This window comes from Poecilia mexicana, unplaced genomic scaffold (genome assembly GCF_051168715.1).
Source record: "Poecilia mexicana isolate PSO_F unplaced genomic scaffold, ASM5116871v1 scaffold_11, whole genome shotgun sequence".
Classification (NCBI taxonomy): domain Eukaryota; kingdom Metazoa; phylum Chordata; class Actinopteri; order Cyprinodontiformes; family Poeciliidae; genus Poecilia; species Poecilia mexicana.
Genome location: NW_028263380.1, coordinates 3,451,619 through 3,466,176, shown reverse-complemented (window position 1 = coordinate 3,466,176; position 14,558 = coordinate 3,451,619). Strand labels below are relative to the sequence as shown.

The following is a 14,558-nucleotide window of genomic DNA, read 5'->3' as shown; positions in this document are numbered from 1 at the left end:
AACTTCAGAAAATTTGACATTTCTAAGGAGCTTCATTTTATTGCTGTTTTGAGGTTTAAAATAAAGAAAAAACATGAAACATTTGCAGAAAAGAAAAACAAATATGCTTCCCTCTGTGTGGGATGTTTACATTTGTGGAAAATGAAAATGAAAAAAAAAACAAAGTAAATGATTTCCAGCTTAATGACACAAAAATATAACTAAAGTAATATTACTTTAGTGCCAGTGATAAAAGCATTTCTTAATAAATTTATATTTGAAACATTAGTTGATTCTTTTGAAATCATTTTTAGACAGAGCCACTGCTGAAGGTCCAAAGAGCCACTTGCAGGTTGCAGACGCCTGGACTGGACACGCTCCAACTGAGCGATGAGTTTATTTAAAGTTTAAAATGAAAATAAATAAATAAATTATTAATAAGTAAATAAATATATTTAAAACAAATATTACATGTTTATGGTAGAAAGGCTTACATATGAAACCTAAAAATCCACGCATTTTTAGGTTTCATCCATGTATGTATGGCTGGATGGATGGATGATGGATGGATGAATGAATGAATGATGTAGTAGGGAACAATGTCTGGAGAACAAATAGAATCCATATCTCCTCATCTTTGTCCCAAACTTCACCAGAAGCTGCTGACTGCACGCGCTGAAGGGCGGACCATAAAGGAGGAGCGCAGCGCGCGCACAAACACACCGCTGCCTCGAGGACACATCTTTCTGTTCCTCCTGGATTTTAGAGGGAGAGGAAGGGAAAAAACTATCTTTTAATTTCTGCTTCTTTTCTGTTCTTTGATTCAATCATTTGTGACGTTAGATCCCGACAGTTAGCAGTGAGCCAGTTTGACTCGGTGAGGCGGACATGGAGCCCTACACGGTCCCCGGAGCCGCAGCGCAGCTCTCCCTGTCCGACCTGTACTCCGTCATCCCCTTTAACGTCACCTTCCCGGAGGAGCTGGCCGAGCTGAACGCCACGGAGCCCGGGAGCCCGGTGAGGGGCGCCGGGGGGATGGTCATCGCCGTGTCCATCACGGCGCTCTACTCGGTCATTTGCGTCGTGGGACTGCTGGGCAACGTGCTCGTCATGTACGGAGTGGTCAGGTAAGTATGAGCGGTGAGTGCGCGCGCTCGCGCTTGTGTGTGCATGTACAATAAAATTTGGATTTTATAAACTAAAAAGTGACTTTAAGTGAGATGAAAATTACTCACTTAAAAATGGGGGACTTTTTATTTTAAGTCAGAAAAGATCCAGCTTTTCCAATTTATTAATTAGACAAAATCCCAGTAGTCGTTGAAAACCTCTAGTGTCTCATTAAACTGCTCTGCTGTGGCCGGAGCCCTCAGACAGATCTCTCCAGTCTCTCTCATCTTTTCTGCAGGAATAAGGTCTTTAATGATGATGAAAGAATGTTCATTTTGAGTCTGATGAACCTTGTGTTAAAGTAGCCATATGTATTAAATCAGCTTGTTAAAATACCCAATTATGGCTCATTTTCATGTAACTCGAAGAGTTCACCATAGTTTTATTTCCAGTATAAGGTAATTGCATCCTCAGGACTCTTTGGAGAGGACTTTGACCCACAGCATAATGTTCAATTCAGTTCAGTTTACTTAAATAGCTCCAAATGTCATCTCAAGGCACTTAATGAAAATAATCATTTTAATTAAATCAGACATACTTTACAACTGATTGAATTATTCAAAGTTGATTAAAGCGTTTCCATCTAAGGAAACTCTGCAGATCCAGTCATTAATTTGCAGTAACAAACATAACAGCATGAGGAGATTTACAAGATATGGTCCTCTGATTTATGCTGAACGTAACCAGAGTGTTTGTGACTGAAAATCTCTTCATCTCATCTGACCACAGTGGACAGTGCTGGTCAAACTCTCAGTAGAGTTTCATAACTTCCTCATGATTACATTTTTTGCATAAGGTGGAACAGAAATGCCATTTATTTTTTTTGTATCATTTTTTTCTCACGCCCAGTTGGCATTTAGACAGTGTCTGCTGGTTGTTATGGTAACGTGGTGACCCCCAACAATCATCTCTTTGCTGCATTTCCTTAACAGCGTGCTATGACCTTCCTCTGCTCACTGCGTCTGTAGGCAGGATGAACACGAGTCCTACTGATCAGTGGCAGAAGGTGTTTGTGTCCCATTACAGTCACAACCCAGGGAAACAGAAAATTCCAGACTATTAAATAATTGATTTATTTACCTAATGTCAAGATGAAAGTAAAAAAAATATTTATCTTACAATAAAATAAAAAAAAAGAAGCTAAAAATAAAACCCTTTCAATGTGAGAAAAATGCTTTAGTATTAGAAGTTGCTCAGCAGAACCTGCCACTCTGACCTCAGCAGCCTGTTGGTTGGATTGGGTTTGAGCAGGAAGTGAAAAGAAATGTTCATGAATTTAATCGTGCTTTATTACATCATGATGAGTATTTGTGTGCATGCATTGGATTCTATTGTTTCTGGATGAACTCTCTTCATCATGAACAAGTGATTTCATATACATTCACATATTCTTACCACCACCCAGGGTGGGCCATGAGCACAAAGAGATGTACCGTGATATTTGCTGTATCATAATGATAAAAATAAAAAAAGATTTAGCTGAAAAACAATTCCTTCTGTATAGAAAGCAATCATAGCAGCACAGACACAAATACTGTTCTTGAAAAACATTAGAACAAATTTTCTTCAGGATGCCACATACTGAAAAAAGTGGGATTTATATTAATAAACCGAACGAAGTAACTACATTTAATCATATCTTTGAATGTACCAATATTTATTTATGCTCCCGTTAAACAGTTGAAATTGTAAACATAAAGTTTCCAATAATACTGACACAGTTTTGTTTACTTAAGGTCATTAATTGGAATTTATTGAAACATTGATAATACACTGCAATACACTCTCTTATGAAAAGATCATAAAACGTGACTCTCTGAAGATGCTGTTTAGAAACAGGCTTCATTAACTCCTGTTGGTCAGCCTGCTCTGATTGGCTGATCCTGCCAGCGCATCAGAAGAGCGGGCAGATTTATTTTCTAACACCGCGGTCTCAGCGGACGGCCAAACAGGAGGGGAAGCAGCAGGACCTGGCAGCAGAAACAAACTGTCACATCAGCTGCTGGTGGCATTTTATTGGAAAAGAAACAGAAGCCAAGATCAGAAGAGGAAATGTGGAAGGAAAAGAAACAAAACCAAAACAAAAAAACGGGAGAGCATTTCTGAAAATTCAAATGTATAAAATTATTTTCCATTTTTCTGAGGTCTGAGTGAAAATTGTGTGTGAAAAAAAAACACAACAGGAGGACCAATGGAGGGACATGATGGTAATAAATTATGTAGGTTAGAGGCTTCAGGCACCATGTCAAAACATGCTAATGAAGTTTATTTTATAGAAAACAACCTGATCCTGGTCAGGACTGATGGATCCTTAATCTCAGACATGATAGTTTTCATACCTATTTATCTCCTTGCCTATAAATTATGAACAAATTCCTTCTGAGATCTGATTTGTCAGGCAGAGTAAACAGGTCAAATACAGTAATTATTACTGTTTGATTTTGATCATTCTAGTCAAAATAAAATGAGTTCCTGAGTACAAAAGCCCTAAAATGTGAGGGAGATTTTTTTATGCAGAACCATTTCCTAAGTCTGACCAATTTTTTTCTCTTGTGGCCTTGGAAATTATCTGCAACAAAACAAAATGATCACCTTCCGAAAAAAATGGCCTGTCATTTTTTGTAAAATGTATTTTTTGGGCCATAAAGAGGTGGTGATTATTTTTTGTTTGTTTGTTTTTCTTTTGCCAAAATTACTTGGGAAACATTATAGGAAAGAGATGAAACTATAATTATAGAATAAAATAGTTTTTTTTATTTGCTTGTTTTTTTCTAAAGGAACATTAAATAAACAAATGAATATTTACTAAATTGGAGCAATTGTGCTTTTTCATTAGGTTTTCTAGATTATAAAAACATTCCAAAAAAAGTAGAAAATTAATATTACTTTCAAATTCAAAGCCCCTCACACCGCCAAAATAAAATCAACAAATAAATAAAACAAATGAAAAGCCTTGAAAATAATCCTTTTTTGATGGGCTGTTCAAAGTAGAAATAAAAGAAACTTAATTTTCGAGTCAGAAAGACTTGATGATAAACCACAATTACTCAAATTGAACTTTTTTATTCATTTTTTGAAGCCCTTTAGAAAACTAAGTGCTATTAGGAAAAAATTAAACCAAGAAAAATCTAAAACTTTTTAATATTTTAATCTGTAATAACTGGCCAGTCTACACAATATTTATATGACAACTGTTCTGGAATACTGATTAAATCCTCAAAACTGTTAAAATCTAAAACTGTTAACAGTTTGACTCTTTTACTGGACAAAAAAAGACGTTTTATGTAAATTTATGAAGACTGGTGCAATGCATGCTGCCACATTATAATTATCATCAATCAATCTGCTACACAGTGCAAAAGTACTGTCATGAAAATGTATATTAATGATGCCTGAAAAGATATGAGTCATGACAAGGAATATTTAATAATTAGCTGATACAGAAGAGAAGAGTGAAGGTTTGTTATAAAGTAAAGGCTGAAATAGTTCAAATGAAACCTTGTGCCTGAATTTTCTTCAGTATAAACAAAGAAAGGAAAAACTTCATTCCAGTCACATTGAAGTGGTTTTCCTCTCCACCGGGTCTTTCTACCCGACAGGATCCCAGTCGTCCAGCCGTTCTGTCCGTGCAGTGAAAGCTCTCCTCTCTAAGAGCCACTGCAGGTCACAGAATTATTTTACAGGAAAAAACAAATCCAATGAATTTCATGTGAAAATCACATGAGAGGACATGTCAGTGTATTAATCCATTAGCCTTTAGTTCTACTTTACACAATGAAAGCAACACAAAGAGCCTTACAGAAAATAAAAACAGAGCATGAAAAGAATGCAGAGATGTGCAGTTAACTGACTGACTGCTGGTTTGAGATATTGGATTATTATTTTGTCCATAATGACAGTTTAAAGCGAGACACTAGAAAAGGACAAAGTCACGAAGTGCTCAAGGTTCCTGTCTTTGCAAAGCACAGCAACTCTTTCTTCCCCAAGAAACTTTTCATGGACTGGCTTTGCACAAGAGTTAGATTTTTTTTTCTGCAGAGGAAAGTTGGAAGTTGTCAGGTTTATCCTGTAAAACGGAACCCAACATTAAATAGGCATAGACAGATGAACTAAGTAAAATGAGGTTGTCAAAGTAAAAAGGGGAACTAAAAATACAACGGCTGCTGTTGGCTTCTGAGCTCTCAGCTTAGATTCAGGCAGGTGTTATTTTTCCACATCATTTTTACTTTTATTTGTATTTGTCGGTAAGATTTTTTTTTTATGTTCCCACTTCAACAAACAAAAACAAACCCCGGATCCAATTTGGCTGCCATTTTTATACAACCTGGTGAGAATTGCAGGTATGAAGTATTTGTTAGCACCTTTGAGAGTTTTTACCTTGGTCTGGTGCGTAATGCTGTATTTGTGGACATGTGTTGTAAGTGTTTGAATGAATAGCAATTAGCTGGTTAGCTCCACCATAATTACTAAATGCCACTGCTTTTCTCATGCAGTCAGGTGTGACTTTACTCCCAGATTAATTGGTGCTTCAGTAACTTTGTCCTTCTAAGATGTTAAAAACACCAATTATCAACCAGCTGGGAATATATTTTCTGCTTAAAAGCTTCTAACTGAACCTTGGTGCAAAATTTCTAAACTATCCCATTAAGCACTTGACCTTCATTATACATAAATGTCTTATTTGCCTAACTCATCAGTGAGGTTATGTAACCGCTGCAGATAAGAGATCTGGTATTTATGCAACAAGCAGTCTGTTAAATCACCTCTGAGAATGTACGACTCCAATAAAATCCGACCTGAAGCTACTGAGATAAGAAATATGAATATTTTTATAGGCAACACAATGGCCTGAGACGTCTGGAGTGGTTCGCTCAGAAAAACACACAGAATGGAAAAGATCCAGAATAATAAACCATTAGATGTGAGGGACATTTTAATCTGAGCTAATTCAAATCAGAAGCTTTTTTTTATAAAAAAATAAAATAAAAAAAACATCCATTTGTAAGTCGTTTTCCCCAGACTGCATGTAAATAAGCGAAGCCTCATGAATTTTGGATTCTGGCCTTCGCTCAGATGCCCGTTTCAAAACACTAAAATGCGTAAAAGCACTATTTATAGCAGATCTGCATGGATCCTCACGTCAGTGTGGATTGGGCTTTGGGCGGTGGTGCTGTTGAGAGCCCTTGGTCTGATTGCTTGTGGAAAGGCTCACACTGACATCTCTGGGGATGGTCTGCTCTAAATGCAGGTTAAGTCTGCAGCACAAAACTCCTTGGAGGTGTTCTGTCCTCCACATTCCTGATACCACACTTGTTAGAAGAAAATTAAGTCGATTGCTCATGAAGTTCAGAATTAAGTGGCCTCCGTTTGAAGTCAATTCAGTGGGCATCCACAGTAAGGAAATGAGATTACCTAACAACAGCAAAGGGACTTTTATGAGGACAAGACAAAAGGTCTTTTCCCTTTTCCTTTTCCCAGGCGGAACAAGCTTAACTTCAGGTGCTAAATGAATACTTTCAAACAGGTAAGCTTCTGGATAGACAGTGCTGAATTTGTATTATTTCTAGTAAGTTGATATTATCGCATAATTCATAAAGTGTCATTCCACATGTTACTGAAATTTCAGTATGAAAACTTGAGAAAACCCAGAGAATCGGTGTGACCTTTCTTAAATTTGATTTGACTATTCCTCCTGTCCCTTCGTCCAGATTGCAGTGTGTTTGTCTAAACATGTTTTTAAAGCTCAAAATCCAATATTTTGCACCTAAAAAAGCTCTCCATTTCTGATTACTTGTAAATTGTTTGACAAATAAAAGAGGTGAGCACAGAGGATAAATATATTTATAATTTTAAACACATCAAAAGATGCTGTACAGTGATTGATCCTCCCAAACTGTCCCTCAGTGTTTATCCTACACTCCATAACCAACTACTCCAAATATTGCTACTTGATTTTTAACTCTTCTACTTGTCTTGTATGCATTTTTATTCCTACCAGATACACCAAGATGAAGACAGCCACAAACATCTACATCTTTAACCTGGCCCTGGCCGATGCCCTGGCCACCAGCACGCTGCCTTTCCAGAGCGCAAAGTACCTCATGAACACCTGGCCCTTTGGACAGGCTCTGTGCAAGCTCATCATCGCCATTGACTACTACAACATGTTCACCAGTATCTTCACCCTCACTATGATGAGTGTGGACCGCTACATCGCTGTGTGCCATCCCGTCAAGGCGTTGGGCTTTCGGACACCGGTCAAGGCTAAGATGATCAACGTCTTGATATGGGTCCTGTCGTCCGCGATTGGGGTGCCGATTATGGTTATGGCTGTGACCAGAGTGACAGAGGCTGGTAAGGAAACGGTCTCTTTCACTATGAGGTTTATGACATTTTAGGTTTCTTGAAGCATTAGTTATTATTATTTTTAATGGTCATTTATTTTCTGATAGTTGCACTGGAGTTACTTAAGCTGATGTGAATAGTGGTACTAATAAATATATTTAGGGCTGCTTCCACACCAGCTCTGTTCAGTCCACGTTAGTCAAGTTTCAGTTTATTTGCCTAGAATGTCCAGTTCTAGGCAAACAAACGTTTGGGGAGGTGTGACTGCACAATCAAACTCTGATGCAAACTAAAAAGGCGAACTCTGGTCCACCTCGAAGTTTAGGTCTCGCTTTGGAAGAATCAAACTCTGGTTCGGTTCAAATGCATATGTGAATGCCTAGTAGACCAGAGACCGCTGTAAAAGCAGGAAGTGGACTATAGCTCACAGCATTCTGGGTAAATACAATCAAAACAAACGTCAACATCTACCACTACTTGCTATGTAAGCAATGGCTTACATACAATAAGTTGTTAATGTATGTAAGCCTCAAGCTACCAAAATCTGACCCCACTCCATTTTAGTTTATTTATTCATGAAGAAGTAAGTCGTGCTCTTATCTTCTTCTTCAGATGTTTTCAGTAGTTCTTGGTGCAGTGCCACCACAGGTGAATAGAGGAACAGTTTTTTAGGGGTTTAGTTTGTTTGACACAGTGCAGTGTGAAACGAACTGTTGTAGCTGATTCTGACTGCAATGGATCTAATTGGACTGAGGTTGATAACATAAAATTGGAAACACAACTGTCATATGAAATGATTTGAGACAATTATTGTTCTCAGTTGGCATTATGAAAATAACCTGCAGCAGTATTACACAGTGGTGTCCTGATCCGATACTAATATCAGTTTGGGATCAGCCAAAAAAAGATAAACAGTCGAATTATATCAGCCTGCATTTAAAATATGTGATTTAAGTTTATTTTATAGGAATCCTCTTCTTCAGCATTCCTTTATGGCAGTGTTTGTATGGCAGACCCACTGGTTAATAATAAATGGCTCAGTCGTTCTCATCCCTATTGCTGTTAATAGTTTTTAAGAGCAATATCACTTGACCAAGCCTTTTCTAACATTCTACACTACAAAATAAGAAAAAACAGTATGTATGATTCATACTGATACGGTATCAGGTCAATATCGGTATCAGCCAATACTCAAATCTCAGCATCGTATCGGAAGTGAAAAAGTTGTATCGAGCCTAATGGAGATGATAATGCTTGTAATCCTTTAGCTAAGCTTTAAGTCCATCAAATAGTTTTTTTCCCTGTTCTCTTTCAGGTAACATTACATGCATGTTGAAATTTCCTGACCCTGACTGGTACTGGGACACCGTGACTAAGATCTGTGTTTTCATCTTCGCCTTTGTGGTCCCTGTGATGGTCATCACTGTTTGCTACGGCCTGATGATCCTGCGTCTGAGGAGTGTCCGTCTGCTCTCTGGCTCCAAGGAGAAAGACCGCAACATGCGGCGAATCACCCGCATGGTCCTGGTGGTGGTGGCGGCCTTCATCATCTGCTGGACCCCCATCCAGATCTTTATCATCGTGAGGACGATGGTGGAGATCGACACCAGGAATCCTTTTGTCATAGCCAGCTGGCACTTGTCCATCGCCTTGGGCTACACCAACAGCAGTCTCAATCCTGTCCTCTACGCCTTTTTGGATGAAAATTTCAAGCGTTGCTTCAGGGATTTCTGCCTGCCCTGTCGGACCCGCATGGAGCAGACCAGTGTGACTAGCGCCCGCAACACAACCCGGGAGCCGGTGTCTGTCTGTGCTCAGACCGAGGCAGGAAGGAAGCCTGCATGACTAGCTGAGGAGAGGGTCCCACTTAACTCCAACATGAGCACAATCCATCAAGATCCACAGTCACAGGACACACTGATCTCCACCACAGAGTTTTGATGCCCAGTGAGGGTAAAGTACTGGGGTAAAATAAGCAGGAATCTCTGAGCTCGTTATCAAAAACAGTGTCTGACTTTGACAGATTGTCCAAAGCCCATCATCCTACGGCAAGATCATGAAACAGAATGTTCTTAGTTTTTAGCTCAGAGTGAGACGGTAGAAGAGTTGAAGAGTTTTTTACGTTAACAAAGCTAGGAATATATGACACACCAAACCAGCGACGGCTCGGTGGAAGAGTCCTCTGCTTGAACAGATTTGATCAAAAGGAGGCCACAAAGAACTGCGCTGCACTAGAACGAGTGATTAGAGGATTTTAAAGTGTTTCTTGCTAAATATTTAGAAGTACAATCAATTTCGAATTAGATGGAAGGATACCTATCACAGAACTTCTGTGTCTGGATGTCTGTAGACCCACATTGGGATCAAAATTTGTTGGTACTCAGCTGTCCATTGGAGACCACCACTGGCTGCCTCAACCACGACGGCGGCTTAATTCCTGCAGACTAATACTTCAGAGACTGCCAGTGATATTCTGTTCAAGTTTACTCCACGACAATAATTAGAAAAAGAAACTCTGGCGTCTGTCTCGCCCTGTTGGACACTTGTGAAAAGTTGCGTGGTGCTCTCTGAAGCAATGACTCACTCTGGCAAATTAAGCTTCCTCAACCAACAGGAATCAGACCAGAGCCAGCAGTCCTGGAAACAGAGACAGAGGTGATGGATGATGACTTCAGCTGAGCGGACATGCTTTACACAACTTTTTGTAAAAGAAATCAAGCCCAGCTCAAACGTGGGTTTTCCTACAAGTTCAGAGTTTAAATTATGACAACAGAGTGAGGTGTTTGGGAGACAATAAACACATCTGAACAAAAGTGTTAACACTACTTTCACTTTTCACCATCAGTAAAATTATTTTTAATAGAGTTAATTGTAGGGTCTGTAATTAACTTAAGAAAAGGTGGAGCCATTACCACATTGTAGATTATGTAAACTTTTGCATTAAAACAATTTAATCTTAAGTTACTTTAAGAGAAACGCTGAGGTGCTTTGTGATTGGTTCTGCTTTCTTCCCTCTGAATATTTAGATTCTGCTGCTGTCCGTTTATTTCACGCAGAAAAATACGAGAATCCAAGTGAAAAGACTTCATGTGTAAAAACGGCCTAAGAAACTGTGTTAGACTTTCTCTCTGGCTCCAAGATGGAGACAATAAATAATACATGCTCTGTAAACAACATGAGATGTAAATGTACAGCATGTGATTTGTTTCCTGGTGTTACCGTATCGTGTGCTGTAGCGTGTATAGCTGTTCATTCTATGACCATTGCTGCCTTTGTCGGGTGTGTGAATGTCTCTCAAAGCGCATAACTTTTACAAATTCAAATACCTTCAACAAAGAATGTAATGTTCTCTACATCATGGATACAGATATTCAGTTTCCAGCAGATGTTTTTTTAGGCTAACGGTGCCAAACATGATGCACTTTCTTCTTCTTTTGGATGCTTCCTGAAGGGATCAATGGACTGAATCATTTGCATTCATTTCACTCTGTCCTCAATGATGTTATTCACTACATTCATGAGCCTTGTTTTCTCTGTAACCTTCCTGTTCTGCTGTAGCTTAGCTCCAAATTCTAAATCATATGTCCTTATCTGTCCTCTCCTAACCATCATAGCCTCTCTGGCTTCCCAACCTAAGCTGTCTTTCTAATACATAAATCTCAGCCTGGTCACTTCCAGTAGCTGCATTTCTATTAACCATATAATTGTGCAATTTGACATTTTGAAAATTAATTTGCTTAATGGAAACGTACCAATTTGGAAAAACCCCATTGTTTTTCCATAAAAAGAGTTGGTGCTAGGATGAGGTGGTTTTTCTGGCTGTATCAAAAGTGCAATGGAAACACGAGTCACATGATCAACAACTTGATGTTGCTACTGGCACAAATAACGAATAAGACATGTTTTATTAATGACTTATTTACATGGGATTTACATTGGTTCTTATTTAATGGAAACAATGCAATTGTGGAATTGTATTTCTTCGACATTAGCGGAAAATTTAAAAAGTTTTTCTCACATTTGTAATGGAACCACAGCTAATAGAAACCTTTCCTTCATCTCTGACTCTTCTTGCCATTCTCTCTATCCAGTTGGCCAGAGGTAATTAAACTCACACTGTTCTTTTAGCCAGTAACTGCAGCTCCTTCTGTTAAAGGACACAGAAAGAATGGGCATATCTGAAAACCAGAGGTGTGTTGTACTAAATATTGTAGAATCAATTCAGTACCAGGTAAATACAGGGCCAATACCGATCCTGATAGTAATATTTTTTGATTTACGTTTGATAATGCATCAAACCTTTCACAATTTAGGTACCAGAAGTTTCTCATATGTTTTGCTCAGACATAGGAGAGAATTTGGTTAAGTTTTATATTTTAATGACACATTAACATGATAAACAGAAACAAGGGAAAACCAAAAAATATATAAAATGGAAAAAAAAAGATAATTAGAGAGCAAATCAAACAAATCTTTTTTGAGATAGAGTTAAGAAACCACAGCACAAAAATAAATAAAAAATTCAAGAGGGAATCTGAAACTAAGACACTCGTATCAATCCAATACAGACACGACTTGATATTGATTTTATCGATCTTTGTGATTGACCCGCCTACTGAAAGCTGACACACCACTGTTTCTTATCTTGCCACCTAAGTAGGTGTATCGACCCACTTACCTCATTTCCTCACTCTGTGTTCATAGAATGAAGTTCTGATGTATTTTCAAATATAAAGTAAGTTTAGGAAACTTCCCAACATTTATTTACTCCAAGTTTGCTGAGCTCCAAAACACACAGTCCATCTCTTTGCCTTTGGTTAATAATAACTGGAACACTGATCAGTATATTTGATGTATATTTTCTTGATGATGGGATTTGACAAAATGTAATGCTCACTGTTTGTTTCATAATTGTTTTCTGTGTTATATTTTATGGTGTAAAGCACTTTGACCTGCCTGGTTCTGAAATGTGCTGTACTAACTCGACTTGTAGATGGATGTGGTTTAAGGCGGTTCCTCTGTGTCAGGAAGGATGAGTTTGTCCTATTTTGACTCATCAAGATGGAAAAATGTGCAGCTCCTATTTTTCTTCTAGTTTTAGACAAAATCTGACAGTCAGATTTCACTCATATCTTGTTTAAGTAAAGCTTCAGTGCTGTATTTTTTAAAATTTATATGTTGTTAATTGCCATTTTTGTTTTATTGCTTGATACTTTGTTGCTGTAAATAACTTAGCTTGATGACATTGTTGGTGTTGGTGTTATGTTGTAGTTGTAATGGCTTGTTTTCATCTGGTTTTATCCTGACCAGGACGTCCTGGAGAAAAAGATGAATAATCCCAGTGGATTTCTGTCCTGAAAAATAAAGTTAAATAATAAAAAAAAAAGAAAAAATTATGTCTTATGTCTTTAGTATCAGAACCACTTCAGCTAGATTTAGAAAACAATGCTTCTCTGTTTTCTGGAAGGTGCTATTTGAAGAAAACCAGTATGACATTCTTTTGTCATTCAGCTGTTTTTTTTGTTTTTTTTTCTATCCCCATAACGATCTGAGGGACTTAAATTGTAAGTAGACTGAAGTGATGCAGAGTCCAGAGCAGGATGTACCACAGGAGCATCAAACAGTGATAGAAACTTAATGACTTTAAGTTGGTCGTCCAAAGCAATACATTTGCTGGTGAATCCATAAATCCTTTCTGCCTTGAGCTGTCTCTTGGAACTTGATCTCCTGTCTTTAGATTTTCCTGTGTGCTTTCATCTTCGTCATTTTCAGAGTCAACTAGTGAATTGATATTCAGCTGTGTGACTCTTTCTCCGCCACCTCAAGAAAAACCCAAATGATTATTTTACCGATTGTGAGTGGACTGCTTTTAGTTTCTGTTTTAAAATAGTTTCAAAAATCAATGGTACCAGCACAACTAACTGCCGTTTTCCTGTAGTTGCCAGAAGCCACTTAGGTTACCCAGGAAAGAAAAAGACTTGGTGCCTCCTCTCCAATTCCAAAATACCGTAATGATCAGTGTGTAAGATAGCTTTCAATAATAGGTACTATTGGTATTCCTAAAGCCTTTTCAAGTCCTTTTCAAATATATCCCAAAGCTGCATTCAAATAAAAATATGAATGGTTTTCTATTTCTAAGTTTTTAGATGAGATTATGAATTGATGAAACAAAGAGGTTACTTATACAGCTGCACCACAGTTATAGCATCTCCAGTAGCATCATTAGGTAATTTAGCTAGCATAAGATCTGCACTATCCAATGCATCCAAAAAGCATAAAAGAAACTCAGAGAGGGACATGTTACTGCCAAACATATAAGAGTCAACAAAACTGATAGTGAAGTTAGCAGCTGATTCAAATGAACAATTAAATAAGTGAAACAGCTTTGAGATGCTAAAATGCTAACTTTAGCTTGTGAAGATAACAGAAACTTTGCTATTAGCTAAACTGTGAGTCTTTAAAAGATTAGCATATTTCTCAGAAGGACATTTCTAGAAGATAATTAGCTTAAACCTTTACTTTGAATCACCTGATAATGACGTGGTAGTCTGCGCGCGTGTGTGCATAGGTGTGTGTGTGTGCGTGTGTGTGTGTATGCTTGTTTCTGTCATAGATTTTTGTGCTGGTTCAATTATAAGCTGACTACAAGCTAATGTTTTTTGGATGGATGATATGAACATGTTATTCTTAACTTGCCTGTCATTCAGTGGACTGAGGCTCTGCAGTAGAGTCGTCAGCAGGAATTGTTTGGTTTCTATGCATCTCTGCACTCTTGATGATTTTCTCCCATTCCCTGTTGTTTGTCAATAGCTAATGGAAAAGAACCTCCAGTGGCAGATGGTGTGTTTGGCCTTGTGCACATTCCGACTTAAAATGTGCCGTTAAGGACAATTTCCTCATTCTCATCTCATGTCTGCAGTTTGTTTGCTGGTAGATTAGCGTCTATTCTGTTAAAATGTTTCCATCTTTTAAGGTGTATCATTAAAACACTGACACTGAAGAGCAAATAAAACTCTCTTTGGACTCAAGTAGCCAGCGTTATGTGAGTGTTTTATGTGTTGCTGTAA

General features: G+C 38.0%; 1 protein-coding gene across 1 annotated transcript; it reads left to right on the top strand.

Moving 5' to 3' along the window:
• Positions 1-867: 867 nt before the first annotated feature.
• On the top strand, positions 868-9,598 carry oprd1a (opioid receptor, delta 1a). The gene is made up of 3 exons (XM_014978649.2): positions 868-1,106; positions 7,145-7,500; positions 8,807-9,598. Exons 1-3 carry the CDS (start codon positions 868-870, stop codon positions 9,334-9,336), a joined length of 1,125 nt encoding a protein of 374 aa, XP_014834135.1. The 3' UTR covers positions 9,337-9,598.
• The last annotated feature ends 4,960 nt before the right edge of the window (positions 9,599-14,558 follow it).